The sequence below is a fragment of the Xenopus tropicalis genome, chromosome 2, assembly GCF_000004195.4.
Source record: "Xenopus tropicalis strain Nigerian chromosome 2, UCB_Xtro_10.0, whole genome shotgun sequence".
Lineage (NCBI taxonomy): Eukaryota > Metazoa > Chordata > Amphibia > Anura > Pipidae > Xenopus > Xenopus tropicalis.
The window spans coordinates 152339295-152358703 of record NC_030678.2 but is presented as its reverse complement, the minus strand read 5'-3'; the positions used below and the strand labels follow the sequence as shown (position 1 = coordinate 152358703).

At 38.8% G+C, this 19409-nt stretch overlaps 1 protein-coding gene across 8 annotated transcripts in view; it reads left to right on the top strand.

The window, feature by feature from the left end:
- nbea (neurobeachin) overlaps window positions 1-19409 on the top strand; it is a 355187-nt gene that overhangs the window by 271639 nt on the left and 64139 nt on the right. For all 8 annotated transcript variants that reach the window (XM_012957925.3, XM_002934020.5, XM_012957924.3 and 5 more), the window contains 3 exons: window positions 12408-12525; window positions 13029-13131; window positions 15878-15993. In XM_012957925.3, coding sequence (XP_012813379.1) covers window positions 12408-12525; window positions 13029-13131; window positions 15878-15993 — 337 coding nt within the window. The remainder of the gene's footprint in view (window positions 1-12407; window positions 12526-13028; window positions 13132-15877; window positions 15994-19409) is intronic.

The window sequence follows — 19409 nt, the reverse complement described above, 5'->3', positions numbered from 1 at the left end:
TTATGAATGTCTGTTAGGAATATAATCACAGCTAGTTTTAAGGTAATGTTATTGAAAGGTGTTGCTTATGCATTTGACAGATGGGTCTGTTACTGTTTGTGATGTCAACATTCTAATTATCTGATTGGCTACAAGTTGGTTCTAACCCAGCTTCACAATTTGTTACACACAGATGAGCACAGCAAGGAAAAGATTAGGATATGTGCCTATACCCTTGCAGCCTTTACCTCTAATCTGCTGATTACTGGGGGGGGGGGGGGCTGCTGATGGCAGGTGTTAAACCAGGAAGGCTGTTCCCATGCATATAGACCTTAACTTGTGTGTATCTGTGTTTGTTATACAGCCAAGAGTACTGATATATCATTTATTTCACATTTCCGTGACTGGTAGTTGAACAGCCAAGTGCTTCTAATTGCCGTAGTGTGATTCAGACATTCATTTACAGTCCAACACCACACGCTTTGCCTTTTCTGTGCACCATCAATGGTAAATTCTTCACTGCTGCTCTTCTATAAAAGTAGAAAGATTCATTTATGGGGGGATCATAAATCCATTACAAGTTATCATAAATCTAAAAACCAAGGCCTGATTGAAACATTTCCACGCCCTTTGCAATGTAACTAATTGGTGCTTCTTTACAGTTCATTTCCTGCCGGTGAATAGAGATTAAATGCCCCCATTGTTCCCCATTGTCGTGACTCAGAGCACCCTGCAACAACTTTTTACATGGCCCACAGAGTTCGTTTCTCAAACCCCCTATGTATCTCTTTATAGAATTCTTTACCGATCATTTATTTCATTGTGACTGTATTTGGCGATGTAATTCCGAGTGCAAGACGGTGCCCCTTCGGCTCTCCCATATGTAAATGATGATTATTTGGTTTTTGACAGTTGCTGACTTGGTGTTTTTTTGTGTGTGTGTGTGTTTTTTTTTTTAATTATAATGATATTCTTACAAGGTCAAATTTAGATTTGGCAGTGCCGCCTTTTAATTACTGTGTGAATAGGTATGTAATTGAAACAAAAAGCATTGTTCCCATCTTTTTCTCTCTTTCACCCCTCTCTGCCTCCAGCCCATCCTGTCATGCTGCAAGCGTGAAAGTTATTTTCTGGTGGTGTGATTAGATTGGGGCTGAACTCTCCAGCTGGCAGGCCTGTCTGTGACTGGCGGCGGCCTGTCCCCTGTGCTTGTCATTTCTTGACACTTCTGACAGGATGGGGACAGCAGCCCCAGACAGGTTCATTAGATAGCTTTTTCTACAGCTGAGCTAAAAATATATGAAAAAAAAATGAAGCACATAATTCTGTGCGGCGGTGAGGAGCCTCGCTTGCGGTTTTTGCTATTTAAACTCAAGCACATGTTTTGATAAATTTTGGTCAGTGTTTACTGTGCCTCTTTCTTTTGTTCCATTGTCACATGCGCAGTTGGTCTCTTCCCATCGAGCTTGTGCATTGTCTGACCACAGCCAAACATACTGATGAGCTTGAATCAGTCTTTACCTGTCTTGTTTCTTGCTTGCTAGTCCCTCTCATACTCATGTCCATAGAAAGCAATAGAAATATATGCCAATTCTTCCACATTACTATTGTGTAGTAGGACCATAATATGGAACAGGCTAAAGTTGGTGCAGTCATTATTACATCGAAAGCCTGACCTGCAAACCAAAAGTATCTAAACACCTTGCTTTATTTATATCTAGAAAACAACGGTATCAGTATTACTTTGGTCTGCTACAACAGCCTCTTCTCTTCTTGGAAGGCTTTTCACCAAATATTAGAACACTGGTCTAGTGGTGGGATATGTTCCTATTCAGCCTTAAAAGCATTATTGAGGTTGGACATTGATGTTGGTTTATCAGGCCTAGTTTGTTGCTAATGTTTTTTTTTTTTTTAATAGTCAACTTTTATTGAATTTTTTTATAAACAAGAGAAATGATAGAGGGAAGAAAGAGAGAAGGAGGGAGGAGAGGAGGGGAAGTAGGGAATGGAGAGCGTATTGTGGTGCTTTAGACCGTTGTTGCTGGAGACTCCAGCCATGGGTTCCAAATCTTCTCGAACTTTAGTGGGCATCCTCTGGCTAGGTATGTTAACCTGTAGAGTTCAAGTTGAGAGTTAATCAATTTTATCCATTTATTCAAAGTGGGAGGTTGGGGACCCATCCAGTGTAGGGCCACAGTTTTCTTGGCATAGAATAGCAGAGCTCTCATAAGTGATCTCGAGGCTGTCTTTGGTAGTAGGGAGTCTACGAGGCCCAGCAGGCATGTGATTGGGTTTAAAACTTGAGGTAAGGAAAGTTCGTCTGCTAGGAAGCGCATAACTTGTTGCCAGAATCTCTGGATGTCTGGGCAATTCCAAAGCAAGTGCATATAATCCGCATCAGGTTCATTGCAGCGAAGGCATCGGGAGTGCTCCAAGCGACCCATCTGGTATAGTTTCTTAGGTGTTAAGTATGTTTGGTGTATAATTTTGAACTGAATTAGTTTGTCTCTTGTGCTTATTAATGGGAAATAAAGATTGTCTATCACCTCTTCCCAGTCATCTGGGTCTAGGTGGAGGCCGCTTGTTTCCCATTTGAGTTTGACTCTGGGTCTGGGGTCATATTTGTGAGAAGTGATTGCTGCATATGTTTTGGAGAGGGTTTTACGCTTGTCTGGAGCAGAGATTATGTTTTCTACTGTCGTGTATTCTATGGGGTGGGTATCTTGCTGAAATTGTGTAAGGAAGAGGTGTCGTATTTGCATGTAACTGAGCACCGACAGGTCCGCCAGGGCAGGAAGTTCCTGGAATTGCCTGCAGGTTTTTAGGGATCCTGAGTGTAGTAGATGGTGGAGTTGTTTGACCCCTGCTCTTGCCCATGTAGCGCCTTTTTCAAAAGTTGCAAAATTTTTAAGAAGGGTATTGTGCCACAGAGGTGTGTCAGGTGAGATTGAGTTTTTTATGTTGGAGGTTTTATACAACATGTCCCAGGTTTTTTTGGTGGCCTTTAAAAGAGGTATTGGGGGGGGTAGACAATTGCTTGGTCTATATAGAGCATGGTGTAAGGATTCAATGGAGCCAAAATACAGTGCTTCTAGTAGAGAAGCCGGGTTTTCGGTGTCAAATGTTTTCCAGTTTGAAGCATGTACTGCCTGTGCTGCAAGATAGTAGAGTTCTAAGTTGGGCATTGCTAATCCCAGTTGTGAGGTTGATGCATGGAGAGTAGTCCTAGCTACTGTTGGAGCTTTCTTGGCCCAGACGAAGTCAGCTTGTATACGGTCTATTGTTCGTAGTGTGGTTTTGGGGATATAGCAAGGTGAGTTGGTGAAGACATAGAGTAGTTTGGGGAGATATATCATCTTGCATATATTAACTCTGCCAATTTGTGTAAGGGGTAGTGCGGACCAGCGTGATAGTGTGTTTTTCATTTGTTGTATGAGAGGTTGTAGGTTCAAGGAGATGAAGTTGGTGGGGTCTTTGTGTATATTGATTCCCAAGTACTTGAAGGTGTCCACTGTCTTGAGATTAATTGCAGGGTTGATAGATTGAGATGCTCGGGCTGTAAGTGGAAGGATTTGGGATTTGTCCCAGTTTATCTGTAAGCCTGAGAACTTTCCAAATAGAGAGATTGTATTAAGGGTTGTTTCTAGGGATTTTAATGGGTCAGCTAAGTATAACAGGGAGTTTGTTGCTAATGTTTAGTTCATCTTACATGTTGAGGTCAGGGCCATTCAAATTGTTTCACAACTGTTTCAGCAAACCAGTCCTGTATGAACCTCACTTTGTGCACGGGGGCATTCTCATGCTGAAACAGGAATGGGCCTCAAAGTGTTGGCACAAAGTGGGAAACATGGAATTATTATTATTGTATAATGTAGCGTTAAAATTTGCTTTCAGTGGAACAAGGGGCCCTAGTTAAACTATGAAAACCAGCTCGGACCATTATTCGTCCTCCACTAAACCTCACATTATGACACACAGGTAGTGTTCTTTTAGCATCCGCCAGACCCAGAGTCACCTGTTAGACTGCCAGATGGTGCAGTAAGGTTCATAGCATCAGAGAATGTGCTTCTACTGCTCCAGAGTCCTTTGGTAGTAATGGTTACACCATTCCAGTCTGTAATTGCTATTGGACTTGTTGATGTTATGCTTGTGTGCTGCTGCTTTCCCATAAAAAAAAGTGCTTGTGATATCATTGCTTCCAGAGACTGTTTGGAGCTTTGTATCACTCACGTGTTTCTACTAAGGACATGCAGCTATTCAAAGGATGTATTCATACTCTTTGCTTTATTGTGTAGACCACAATGGCCTGTTGACCAGTAGGCTACAAACAGCCCAGCATTGCACACCATTGGTTAAAATGCCTGGGGAAATAGGTGGTGTTTATTTAGTTAATTTTGTTTTACCCCAGTGTTATGCAATGAATTACTATATCCATAGCAGTATAAAACTGAAGGTGATGTGACAGCTTTAATAAAGGACATCTTGATAAAACCGTGTGACAAGTTGCCACAGAATTTCAATTTCCATCACTGCGTTTTAACACCTCAGTTCCACATGTCATTTTGTGCATATATATATATAGCTGAGCAGTGATGGCTAAGGATAGTGGTGTAGTAAATGATCATGCTTAAAAGTTTTAAAGAAAAAGGGCAAAAACATCCATAAAATGTATGTAGTTCATGCATGCTGTCTGTAAGCTGCATAGAAGTTGTTACAATTTGTAAGTGTTTTAGCCCCTCCTCCCCTGCCAGGATTTCAAATGATGCAGAAAGAGAACTGTTTTGCAGCTGGATTTCAGTGTATAAAAATGGCATTTATTCATACTTTTTGAAGGAACAGATTACAGGGATAGGTATATTAGGGGTTTCTGAGTTGTGTGGGGCTCTTTAACAAATTTTGGTTCAGAAGCCAGAGTTCCCCTCTAATGAAAGTTTCAAACATTTCCTCTAACTTAGACTTTAGAACATAGAACAAGATCTTGGGTATAAAGAAAAAAAGGCATAAATGTGCATGCCGGGGACCTTTATTTTGATGAATAAAGTTTTCATAGCCAGTATTTATCGACATACCCAACAGTGTGTACATGTGTGTTGTCTGGGTCCCCTGTGCATCTCAGTAGCCACATGTTCCTGCACTCCTCTCCAAGCCTAGGGACAGGGGAACTGAGTAGAAATAATGTAGAGGCTGTAAAAGCTGGCACAGCACTTCCTGAGCCCAATGGAGTGCAGTTAATACATTTAAAGTTGCAAAAGACACAAAATGAAATTCCATTGCAACTGATTGTTGAGAGGTTTTGACTCTTCGGCACCTGTTGTTGCGCATCAGCCATAAAGCATTATTCTTTTCCCTGAGCTGGGAAGTTCATTTAGCAACAGCTGGAGTCAGGTTAGTCTTTCGTTGTGCTGCTGAAAAATATGGTTCTTTTTAATGCATAGTCATTTAAGGCTTCCACCCTTCCAGCTAAAACCCTTCCAGTCTTTCTACATTAGCTGCCTGCCCCCATGTAATTTGAGTATCAACCTGCGGTTATTTAATGGACATTTGATACTGTGGTTACAAATGATCCACTGCCACTTGTTCTTTATAGGCTATATCTAAAATGTGAATCTACAGCCATTAATGTTAATAGCATTTCCCCCCAGGGAATACATTCTAGATAATTTGAGCAATTAAACAGTCTTTGCCTTGTTATTCTGAAAATGAACTGCTTGCAGTATTAACCGCTATTTTCCTCTTTACACCTGTACAAATAAGTATTGTCTCATATTAACTAAGTAGTGCTGTATTTGCACATCAACCAAGTTGAACTACCAGACCAAGACTGGTATTTAATGGAACAAATGAATCTGATTTTTTTAATGTAAATGTTTGTGCTATCCAAAATAATAATTATTCCTTGTTTTTTTTTTAGTATATCCAACCTTGCTGTGATGCAATCAAATCTACCCTTTCAGATACTTGTATATTCAATGGCCCCATCTATTGGAAACAGTTATTTATATTTGCACATCTCCATAGGTTGACTGCACAGGAATCTGATTGTGGATTTATTTCCTACATCCTTAGTACTGTATAATGTGGAGGTATCACTGCAATGTCTTTAAAGGAAAACTATGCGCTCACAACAAATACTTAACCAACAGATAGTTTAGATCATATTAAGTGAATCTTACCAACTGGAATATATATATATATATCAGTATATATTGTAATTTTACATCTTTTCCCTTGTGCCACCATTTAGTGATGGGCTGTGTGCTCCCTCAGAGATCAGTTGACAGGAAATAATGCAGCTCTGACTGTAACAGGAAGTAGTGTGGGAGTAAAAGACAGAACTCTGTCCATTCATTGGCTGATGTGCCCTAACATGTATGTGTGCCTTGGTTTGTTTGTGTGCACTGGGAATTAAATGATCCCAGGAGGTGGCCCTTAATACTTCAAATAGCAATTTTCTATTTATTTTACTATTTTTTACACAGTGGCACATACTACAGGTATGGACCTATTATCCAGAATGCTTGGGACCTGGGGTTTTCTGGATAAGGGATCTTTCTGTGATTTGGATCTCCATACCTTGAGCCTGCTAAAAAATCATTTAAATATTGAAAAAACCCTTCAATAAGGCTTAATTATACCTTAGTTGGGATCAAGTACAGGTACTGTTTTATTATTACAGAGAAAAGAGAATCATTTAACCATGAAATAAACCCAATAGGGCTGTTCTGCCCCCAATAAGGGGTAATTATATCTTAGTTGGGATCAAGTACAGGTACTGTTTTATTATTACAGAGAAAAGGGAATCATTTAAACATGAAATAAACCCAATAAGGGGTAATTATATCTTAGTTGGGATCAAGTACAAGGTACTGTTTTATTATTACAGAGAAAAGGGAATCATTTAACCATGAAATAAACCCAATAGGGCTGTTCTGCCCCCAATAAGGGGTAATTATATCTTAGTTGGGATCAAGTACAGGTACTGTTTTATTATTACAGAGAAAAGGGAATCATTTAACCATGAAATAAACCCAATAGGGCTGTTCTGCCCCCAATAAGGGGTAATTATATCTTAGTTGGGATCAAGTACAGGTACTGTTTTATTATTACAGAGAAAAGGGAATCATTTAACCATTAAATAAACCCAATAGGGCTGTTCTGCCCCAATAAGGGGTAATTATATCTTAGTTGGGATCAAGTACAGGTACTGTTTTATTATTACAGAGAAAAGGGAATCATTTAACCATTATATAAACCCAATAGGACTGTTTTGCCCCCAATAAGGGGTAATTATATCTTAGTTGGGATCAAGTACAGGTACTGTTTTATTATTACAGAGAAAAGGGAATCATTTAACCATTAAATAAACCAAATAGGACTGTTCTGCCCCAATAAGGGGTAATTATATCTTAGTTGGGATCAAGTACAGGTACTGTTTTATTATTACAGAGAAAAGGGAATCATTTAACCATTAAATAAACCCAATAGGGCTGTTCTGTCCCCAATAAGGGGTAATTATATCTTAGTTGGGATCAAGTACAAGGTACTGTTTTATTATTACAGAGAAAAGGGAATCATTTAACCATGAAATAAACCCAATAGGGCTGTTCTGCCCCCAATAAGGGGTAATTATACCTTAGTTGGGATCAAGTACAAAGGACTGTTTTATTATTACAGAGAAAAAGGAAATCATTTTCAAAAATTAGAATTATTTGCTTATAATGGAGTCTATGGGAGACGGCCTTTCCGTAATTCGGAACTTTCTGGATAACGGGTTTCCGGATAACAAATCCCATACCTGTACTAAAAATTATTATTTTTATAAAAATGGTTTATTTAGATAAAGCAGGGTTTTGCTTATGAGCTGTTTTGTGTGATATATCTTTATAGAAACCTACATTGTTGGGGGAATAGTTTCCCTTTTAGCAGGTCACTTCTTTGCGCCTAGACAAAGGACTGCATATTAGTTTCCTTAAAAAAAAAAGAGTGACCAGTGCTTACTGCGCCATGCGATGACTTTATAGAAGGTCAGTATTCTTGGACCCAAACAGATTGCAGTGAAAGAATCCAGAGGTTTAGGTATAATGATTGGCCACTCAAAATATTACATAACCAGTCTAATAAAATGAAGTATCTCAGAAATTGAAAATTTTGCCCCTAGATAAAGAGAGAAAGAAAACTGCGTTTAAATGAAAAAGAAATCTTGATTGTGGCATAGAGCTGCCTTAGCAGCATTACAGGAATATGCCCTTCATTCAATTAAATCCTCCTACTTACCTTTTCTTTGTATTATTAGATGCTGCCGCTTTGCAGCATGGTCTCTATGACAACTGTTTAAATTGGGATGGGTAACTGTCATCTGGAGTATTACTGAGAAAAGTGTTAGTGAATACCCAGTCCCATGGATGGAGCATTTCAATGTAATCCAATTTTAATTGAACTCAAGAGACTTTGATGTGCTGCAGAAGGTTGGGAGAGAGCTATTCCGGAGAGAAATTAAAGGATCCCGGCATGGCTTCTTTCCTCCACACTGTCAGTGCTTTAAATAAGCATTAGTAGCAGGCTTAACCTTCCTTTGGAACAACTCACTCCTCTCCCCGTACCAAATGCTGCTTAACCGCTCTAGCAATATGTTGTGTATTTTCTCTAAGGTATTCTTCAGCATGGTGGGATTTTACTTTTAATAACCACTCTTAAATGTGATGCTTATAGCAGATGCCTAATGAAGAAATGCTTCATTTTAGTATAAATATGTTATACACCTCACCGCCACTCTTCACTTTAATGTGATCAGAAACTCAATTTACAGATCTTAAACTGCACTTTTGGAAGATAGATTACCAGACGTCATAGAAGATAACTAGGTGTTTTATTCGGTCAATTATAATTGAGCAAGTCTTTTATTTCCGATGGTGACAGTAAGTCACTGATCTGGAATCTACTTGCTGATATTATAATACTCCAGAGAAAAGCTGCAGGCTGTGCCACCTCGCCAAATATTTCCTCATTTTTGTTAAAGGAAAATTATACCTTCTGAATTAATACTTAACCAACAGATACCAACAGAAAAATATTTATCAGTAAATATTGCCCTTTTACATCTTTACCCTTGAGCCGCCATATTGTGATGGGCTGTGTGCTCCCTCAGAGATCAGCCGACAGGAAATAATGCAGCTCTAAGGGCTGTGACACACAGGGAGATTAGTTGCTGCGTGACAAATCTCCCTTGTCGCAGGCGACTATTCTCCCAAAAATGCCATCCCACCAGCTAGAATGTAAATCGCCAGTGGGATGGCATACGTGGCGCCGCAATTTGCCGAAGTCGCAGAACTTTACTCTGAAGGCAACTTCCGCCTGTAACAGGAAGTAGTGTGGGAGTAAAAGACAGAACTTTGCCCATTAATTGGCTGATGTGTCCCAGCATGTATGTGTGCCCTTGGCTTGTTTGCGTGCACCATGAAGTGTATGATCTCTGTTTCCTGATAGAATAACAGCAGAACCAAGTGCATAGCCCAAACCTGCCATCATCCTGCAGTGCTTGTGCTCTAAAACAAATTATAAACCAGTTGTTTTTTTTTTCTCCTGTCATGTTAAAAGAGCTAAAATCAAAAAACGAATATGAGAACACCTTCTACTGTTTCCCTTAATCTTGATCACCTAATTGGGAAGAGCCCCGGCTATTTGTAGTAACAGAAGGAACAGCAGCTAGCCTGAGGGAGCTTTGGTGAAGGGTCAGCTTTCAATGCAGTTTCGTCATTAGGTTGGTGATTGTTTCACAAAATTATATTTCAGATGGTCTGCCAGCCATGTTGGTACAAACCAGTTTCTATTAGGGGCTTCATTTAAATGTTGCTTCCTGTTAAACATTAATGCTTTGTTATGGAACTTCTCCATACATTATGATTATTATTTGTTTATAAAGCTAAAAGTGCTTTATGGTTATATTAAAACCTTTAAATAAGGGTTAAGGAATAAAACGGGAGATTTGGCAAAATCAGCCTTCAGCAATAGGGAAGAAGTGAAATTGCAAGGGAGCCACTGTAACCCTTGGACTAGGGCAGAAATGGCAGCATTGAACCAGCTAACAAGTAACGTAGGTGCTTACATAGCATGTAATTCTTATTAAAAGCTGAAAAATGGCCACTGTTGCAGTAGGCACCTCCTTCCGACATTAATATGATCCAAATTCCAAAGCAAGCAGTTTACATATTATTTATTTTGATTTGTTGATATGCTGTGCTTTCCATATCCGTGTAAAGTTTAATAAACAACTGAATAAGTGGACTGCTTTAGGTACTGAATAATTACAAATGCACGGTCTATACGATCAAGTAGCCTGTATAGTTTTTTTGGGGGGGGGAGGGGGGCGGGAGGAGGGGTTTGGTGATGCACAACTTGCTCATCTTTTGTGGTATTTTATCTAGCTGTTATGGAAGTATGAACGTATGCCAAATAGTGCCAAAGAAACCCCAGTCTGTCCTTGGCGTAATGGGGTTTAAGTAAACAATATGATCAAAATATTGTTTTTTAAGTCACATAGATTCTTTTTAATATCTATAATTGTTGAATATACGTGGAAAATTGCATTATCCAAGTATTGAAAAAGTCACTTTCGTGGCTGTAAAGTATGTGTCCTATTACTCCAGTTGCTGTGTCTTTTGTTAGTCACTGGTATATTTACCATTCAATGTGGATTGGGCAGCCACAGATTCTTCCTCTTATTCAGTTTATTGGTACAATCTAAACACGGGTAGATAGCTTCAGATTTGCAGCGTTAGAATGCCTTTTCTCCAGAGTATCCTCGCTGCCTTGGCAAAAAGGGCACGTGGCTTTTGTGAATCTGTAGTAAAGGAATAGAGTTCACAACACAGTCAATCATCCAATCAACTTTCCTGATATATGTCAGCTATTGATTGGCAGATGCAGTAATGTATACCAACACTCTCTGGGGCTTGCTCAATACAAAAGGCCACTTTTGGAAACAGTCTGTTGTTTGGTCTCTTTCTCCAACCTCAAAGAAAAAAATACCATAATGACACTTTTTAGAGAAAATGTAACTTTTTTTTTACCTAGAAAAAAAACTCTCATGCTAAAATATATGTTATTTGTCTGGATTGTGCAATGCAAAGGATTTCTCCATTTAACATATCAGCCAAAGTGCATTTGCAATGAGATGCAAATAATGGTTTTGGGCTGATTGTTCCAATTAGGGTGGAAGTTAAGAAAAAATCATGTTATGGCCCTGATATGGTATCTGTGTTTTTATCAGGCTACCAGCTACCTTAATTTTTTTATTTGTGGTTTTGAATTATTTAGCTTTATATTCAGCAACTCTCCATTTTGGAATCTTAGCAGCTTTATTATTTCTCGGGTCCAAATTACCCTAGCAACCAGGTTTTAAGTGGTTTTAAAGAGAAACTGGAATGAAAATAGCAGTTAGTCTGAATAGAAATATAAGTAATACAAAGTAACAGTGAACTTGCAGCCGTAACGAGCAATCGTTTTTTTGGCTGTCTGGGTTAGTGAACCCCCCCCCCCTTCCTTTTTTAAAGCTTCAAAGAATAAGAAGAGGAAAGCAAATAATTCATGAATGATAAAAAAATAAAAATGAAGACCGTGGTTCTAAGAACTGGCCATTCTATAACATACTAAAAGTTAACGTAAAGGTGAACCAGCCCTTAAAGTAGCAGAGTGTTGTACCACGGTAGCCAAAGCCAGAAAATATTACATTTTATTGGCTAATTTAGTGGATTATAATATGCAAGCTTTCAGGACTATATAGGTCCTTACTTTAGGTCTTGGAGCTTTAAGCAGTGGCCTAAGTAGTCCCGAAAGCTCATACTTTATACTCTAGCCATTAAGAAGTATAATGTACTCTGTAACTGAAGGATCTACAAAAAGAAATAGGTCAAGTAATTAGTTCTCCTAATTTTCAGTGGGAATGGATGAGCAGCAATGTGGCGCTAGCTGTCTGGCTGTGTCTTTGACTGTAAAATGAGTTTGCTATTTGTATATATAGCTTTTTTCCAGTTTTAATAAGGTTGGTTCAAATCCAAATGCATTTAGATTTTATTGTGTTTTCCTGCAGTGTATTGTTATTATCTCATTGTGTGCTGAAAGGAACATGGTGGAACAACACAAAGCAATATGATTAAATGAAAACTTTATTCAAACACATCTGATGAGTTCTGTCCCTGGAGACCATTCAATCACACCAGATTGTCTTCATATTTTATTTCCCATAGGTTTCCATTATAGTGCAGAGCAGCTAATCCTCCAGGACTAACCTTTTCTAATTAATCTCTAATATTAAGTGATGATAATGAATTCAGTAAAGGTTCAAGGTCTTCTATAAAATGCTGTTGATATTAGCTCACCAGAAAATATGCATGTATAGTAAAATACAATTCTTTCTTTGTTCTTCAACTCAGGTTCTTGGTTACACAGAAGGTCTACATGGAAAATGGATGTTCAGCGAAATCCGAGCTGTATTCTCCAGGCGATATCTCCTGCAAAATACTGCATTGGAGGTGTTTATGGCAAACCGCAGTGAGTTCAGCTTTTAACTCTTTTATTAATTTTAGTGCAAGGGTAATGGAGAATAGCATCATTTGCCCATACGCTTTACTGGGATGGTGAAGTTTTTACTAACGGTTACTAAGGTTAGAACTTCTAATTAACCAGGCTAAGGAACAAAAGCTTCACAGGGCATGGAATGCCAAGGTACCTTTTAATGTACTCATATTTTACTTATGTTTTTCCATTGATCATATGACATGAAATTACATCACAAAGCACAAATTATCTCTGATGACATCACTAAGCATCCTTTATAAGGATATAATTTACAGGATATTCACATTTTTTGTGTATTATAAAAAAATAAATTCTTAAGCATCCTTAGTAAAGGATGTTTGTTGGGCTGTGGAGGGCTACAGGTTAGACCAACTCCCCCCCCCCCCAAAGTTAACTTTAACTTAGATACTGTCACTCAGGAGGCTGTAGGTTTTATTGTTATTTGGAATAATAAATATTTATTTTTCCTTCCATAGCTTCTGTTATGTTCAATTTTCCGGATCAGGCCACTGTTAAGAAAGTTGTATACAGCCTACCTCGTGTTGGAGTGGGTACCAGTTATGGTTTACCTCAAGCCAGGTAAGAGTTTAATACATTATACTGGTAGTATGTAGGATCCCAAATCTGCCTACCAGAGACAGTACTAAACGTGACATTGTGGGCCCATGCACCAACCTTTTGGATAATGACCCCATATATGTGTTGATGTGATGCCTTTGTGATAATATTCTGACTTTTCAACACCAGATAAAATGGACAAACTTAATTAAATTTTTCAAATGCCTTCCTACAACTTTAACTCTGACTACCATCAAAAAAAATCTGGTTTTCTGCCTATTTTGACTGTGTTTGCTGAGAGTAGAGTGTGAGTCAACCTCATTGCCAGTTAGGAAAGTGTGTTGGAGGGGTTGTTGAAAGAAACCATGGCTGGGTAAACTGAAAAGGGTGAGCTAGAGAAAAGAGGCCACAAAACAAGGCCATACATGGGCTTTTATCAGCCAGAGGAATACATTCCATTTCTCTATTCATTGTCAATTTGTATATTGACCTATTAGAGCACACAATGAGGTGGGAGCACTAAGGATAATATTTTCTGTCTGGCCAGACCAATGGAATCAAAGAGATTTGGTGACCTCACATGTCCAGATGGTAGTCAAAATTAGCCAAACTGCTCGATCAAATGTGGTTCCTTAAAAATGCATCTAAAGTCAAATATTAACATGTAATTACACAGAGTGATCCTTTCAGCTTATACTAGTTTATATTCATTTTCTCTTTTTAGTAGTTTGCGTTATTAGTAGTGTTTGGGCTTTCTCTTCAGCAGCTTTCCTTCAGAGTCAGACTGTAAGCCTAAGGTTAACCGACCATGTAGGCGACACAAAGTTCCATAGGGTCGTTGACCCGGAAAAAGTTAATGAGCCGAAATCCTGGTATTAGCAGTCAAAAGACTGCAGAAAACCACTAAAAATAAAGAAAAACTGCAAGGTTAGCGTTAGAAAGATTTAAATTCAAACAAGTAATTATGTGCCCATTTGTTTGAAAGTGTCTTGCCAGGTTTTAGCTCTTCAGCTAGAGGAAAGCAAATTTTTCCCTTTGAGATTACATACAGTTTACATCTCTTTCCCTCCACTTACTTGAAAATTCTCAGCACTGGAGCATTGTCTTGAAAAACCTCACCCTAAGAGAATAGTAAAAGGACAGAATCCCACTATGGCGCTCTAACTGTGCATGTGTATCTGCTGTTGGAAGAAGCCACTGCATATAAGGGTATAGGGAATTTTGTTTTTAAAAATTATATATTAATGATGGCCATTCAGAAGTAATGAGATATGTTGTGAAAGCAGATAGGAAAAGATGCCAAATACAGATATCGATATAGCTCTACAGGTATGGGACAAAAATCTCCAGTCACAATATAAACCCCTTTAGTATGAAAATATCAAAAACCAAAAAAGTATATCTTTTAAGCCTGTAAGGATGTTTGTTCAGCGCTGCTACAATGAGCGTACTTTTATACATCAATAAAAAAGGAACAAAGGCACACTCCACTTCATTGCTACTTGCACAAAAACTTCATTGAAGCATTGAAGTGGAGTGTGCCTTTATTCTTGTATACAGGTATGGGACCTGTTATCCAGAATGCTCGGGACCTGGAGTTTTCCGGTGGGTGTTTCCATAATTTGGATCACCATAATGTAGGTTTAGTAAAAAAATGATTTAAACATTAATTAAACCCAATAGGATTTTTTGCCAATAAGGGTTAATTATTTCATAGCTGTAATCAAGTACAAAGTACTGTTTTATTATTACAGAATCAAGAAAATTATTTTTAAAAATCTGATTTATGTAATTAAAATGGAGCATGGGTCTTTAAGTAGAGGGGAGAAGCCAGGCCAGGTAGGGTTTGGGTTGGGAGCGGGCGGGTTTGGGTTGGGAGCGGGCGGGTTTGGGTTGGGTGTGGGTTGAAGTTTTCTCGACCCGCACATAACTAATGTATGGCCACCTTAAGCCCAAGTGGCAGCAGTCATAGCACCATCTCTCTTTAGCACATTTATAACGTGCCTCATTTGGGCATTTATAACCAATGGCAAGAAATTCTAGTGATGCGAATTTCAGCATTCAAAAGGTAAAATTGCAGGTGTCCTGCCTCCTGTCCATGTAATCTGTATGAGGGATGTCTGTAGCTGCTCTGCTGTGGTCAGGGTGCTGGAAACTGTACTTTACAAAAGGCTGGAGGGCCATATTTAGACATCTAATACAATATTTCATGATTTTCTTTATTATTCATGTTTTTTTGTATTTGGAGTAGGTCCACTTTATTATTCAGCATCGGTTATACTTGTAGCACTAATAGAAGTTATTTTTAAGTAACTCGGGAATACTTGTTACATCCTGCTGCTCTGTTGTGAGGCCTGTCTCTTCTGCACACCCTGCATGTAAAGACATCCTTGACAAGCAGCTAATAAGTCTTGCAAACTGCCATGATAAAGCGAGAGCTGACAGTCAATCAGTCTTTTGCAGCAGTCCATCATTCGGGTACTCAGCCTTCTTCCCAGATGTTAGTGATGTCATTAAACTGCTTTCAGTGACACGCGTTACCATGTCAGTATACAAGTACCGCTGCCAACCGCTTTGTTTATTTAAACACCTCCTAGCAACAAAGTTAAAAAAAAAAAATGTTATTTATTTGGCATTCACGACTGTAATAATGATTTTCCAGGAATGTTAAACTTGTGTGTTCTGCCTGCCTTTGTGATGGTTCATCCTTTTTGTTCCATATAAGTAAAAGTAAATGCTTATTAATTCTTATTTAATTTACGTATAGGAGAATATCACTGGCCACACCCAGGCAGCTGTTTAAATCCTCCAACATGACTCAACGCTGGCAGCGCCGGGAGATCTCAAACTTTGAATACTTGATGTTCCTTAATACCATAGCAGGTAAGGCTTCTAGCTCTTCAGGCCTTTCTAATATGTTTATGTTTGTCAAAATTGTTAGTGCGATGACTCGCTACGTTTATCCCTCTGGGGACTCAGCTGCAGCCCTATGATAGATTCGAAAGCACTCACATTAAATTTGATAAGGGAATGCGCAACCTATCACCAAGGCTTTCCGCTATATTTAATGTTATGGAGGCTGTGCCTAACTCTCCTGCCATTTCCTCTGCTGACAGCTTTGTCTGAAGCTTTATTAGAGGCAACAAACCATTGCCAGAAACTGTCTAGCAATAATAATGGGGGAAATGTAATTTTACTACTTCGTCATTCTCAACAACAGCAAGCAGACAGGAGAATAACAACAGGATCCTGCCTAGTACAGATGTCACCTGGAGTGTGGCATGATTAGGTAACCATGTTTTATCTCCGTCCCTGTAATCGGTGACTGCACTTCATGCTGAATGAAGATATTTGGGTGCAGCCTTCCTTATAAAGCTTAGCATGATATATGGTATCTGTCTACCTGCTATAAAGATATACATTTTTAATAATCCTCTTGTGTTTTCAGTACAGATCTTAGATATGCATGTATATGTATATATATATATATATATATATATATATATATATATAAAACATCTTTATGAGACTTTGCTTCTTGAATTACTGCATATGCCTTAGTTACAACCCCTACTGTAAAGAGTGTGCCTGCATAGGGAAGGGCACAGGGAAAGGCTGATGCCAGCGTAGGAGCCCAGAATTAGCCCCGTATTGGCATTAGCCTTGCAGTCAAGATCTTGGTATTCTCAATGCTGAACAGATATCAAATCTTAATCAGTAACAAATCTATACTGAAAATTTGTGGGAGAAGTGTAATGCCGAGGTGCAAAATACAGTGAAATACTGGAGACAGTTGTTTTAGCAGGAGGAAAGTTCACACGACTATGGAAAGTCAAAGCAATGGAAAGGCCCTTTTTTTACCAGTGACTCCTATTGCGGAAAGTTATTTTGGAACAATTAGTCGCCCACGGTACTAGAGGTCTATCGTGGGCGACTAACTCTTTCCATGAGGCATTAGCTTTAAATCTGATTCTTAAATCTGATTCTTAGAGGAAATATTAACCTAAAAGCAAGGAAACAATGGAATGGCTTAAGGACAAGGGTGAGCGTCCTACAGTGACCAACTCTTCTGTAGCCAACTGAGTGTATGTAACGCTATTCAAAAATAAAGGTACACAAGCTTTATCTCCCAAACAACAACCTGGGGCAAATGTGCCTCAAGGAATGAGCTGAAACTCCTGCACCATTTGCAACACTGGGATATCCTACCCCAAAAGAGCTGTTTATACTCCAAAAATAGCTCCGAGGAGTATTAAAGTATAGGAACTGAATAATTATGCTAACAGTATATTTTCACTTTATTCTTCTTAGGATGTCTTTGGCATAGAACAGTGTCACACCAAAAAAGCAACACATACAGTACTAACTGTACATTTAATGCTTTCTAATAAAAACTTCAAAGAAAGTGCAATTTCAGTGTAGGATGTACTCGTACTAGTAAAATAGTTTAGCAAACCATTATGTATGAGATTGCTAGACTGAACATGGTACTTTCTCAGACTATAGTGCTTTTTACTTAGTGGCTCATTGCATTAAGAGCTAAGTTCACTGGTGGCTAGACATTTTTTTTTAATATTGCAATTGCAGTGAGAGTGACATGATGGTCAGTGACAGTTTGTAGAAATAGCCCCGTGTTTTTAACAGTATACGTCATAAATAAAGAAATTGCAGGCCTGCAGCTGTCATTGTAAAATGATTATTTAAGGATAACAAAGACCTTTGAAATTAAACCAGGGGTCCCCAACCTTTCTTACTCGTGAGCCACAGTCAAATGTAAAAAGACTGAGAGCAACACAAGCACCATAAAAGTTCATGGAGGTGCCAAATAAGGGCTGTGATTGGCTATTAGACAGCCTCTATGCACACTATCAGCTTACAGGGGCTTTATTTGGTAGGAAATCTTGTTTGAATTCAACCAAAACTTGGCACCAAGTCAGGAATTCAAAGATAACTACCGGGTTTGGGGGCACTGAGAGCAACCAATAAGATGCTGATTGGTTGCTATGGGTTACTGCTCCTGGGCAAACTTAGTGCCTTTTTATTACATAACCCCATTAGTCAGAAGTTGATTTTATAAAGGAACGCTAGCGAAAGAGAGCCGTAGTTTCTGAAGGAAGCCATCAGAAACTATACAGCTTTTTATAAATGGATCAATAGAAGCTCAGTGCTCTGGGAAATAGAATATGTAGGAAACGTTCTTTATATAGTACTACACAGAGGATGCATTGTGCAAAAGTTTGGTGCCATCTGTAATGTTTTAGTTTGGCAGAAGGATAGATATAATAGAATTATAAATTGGGATGCTTAGAGAATAACTCCCATGTTTCTCCAAGTGACCAGTTTAATTCAAGTGCTCGCTGGTATTAAAACATAACCTTATTACTTGCTGTTAAAAGCACCCACTTACCTACAAGTCACAAAACTACCACCATAGCTACCATAGCTATCATTGGTGTGATACAAACGAATGCCCTTAAAACCACACAGGACACATAGGATTTCTTTCAACTGCCCCCTTCACCACCCAGTCATCGATTCTTGCCTGTCTATGTTGGGACTGGTGGTGCCCTACGCATTTCACCACTACCCAATTATGATTAATAAGATCTCTCAGCGTTAGGAAGAACTAACGCATGGTTCTGAATGTGCCTGCTCTGTACAATAATAACCTAACTGGGTAGCTTATGGGTTGATGATTTCCAGCATTTATACTGTAAGGTTAGACTTATATTGAAGCTAGGGGTAAAGTGGGTCTAGTTTTTGGCATGTGGATTTGGAATATTTCCATGCTATGGAGCTGGAACGATCAATCCCATGAGACTGAAATACTGGAAGGATGGATGTCTAGAAGGGTGTAAGCCTGCAAGCTTGAACCCTGTATTGGAAAGGGCTTGAAGGATTTGAGTCTCTTATTTAGTAGTTAGAACTCATTATTGTTTCTCTATTACTATGAATCTGAAATGGCCCGTTGGTGACACATGAAGAGCATTCTTGACATGGATAAGTGTCTCCTTTTGCCTGGGAGGCCCTGCATTTGCTCTATTGTGGGAAAGTTGCACTGTGTTGTGCTGAAGTGGTGCCGACCTTGTTGGTCACTGTCCTGAACAGCCCCAAAGACATCTATTTGTTTCAATTCATCTGACTTGACGGTCCAAGGTCAAAATAATCATTTAAGACAAACAACTGGAAAAACGAGTGGGTTTTATATTCCATAACATGCAGTCAGACCATTCTCTTTAAACTGAAATGCCTATTGTAATCAAACTGATGTAAAAAAAATCCTCTCTCTTCTTTGAATT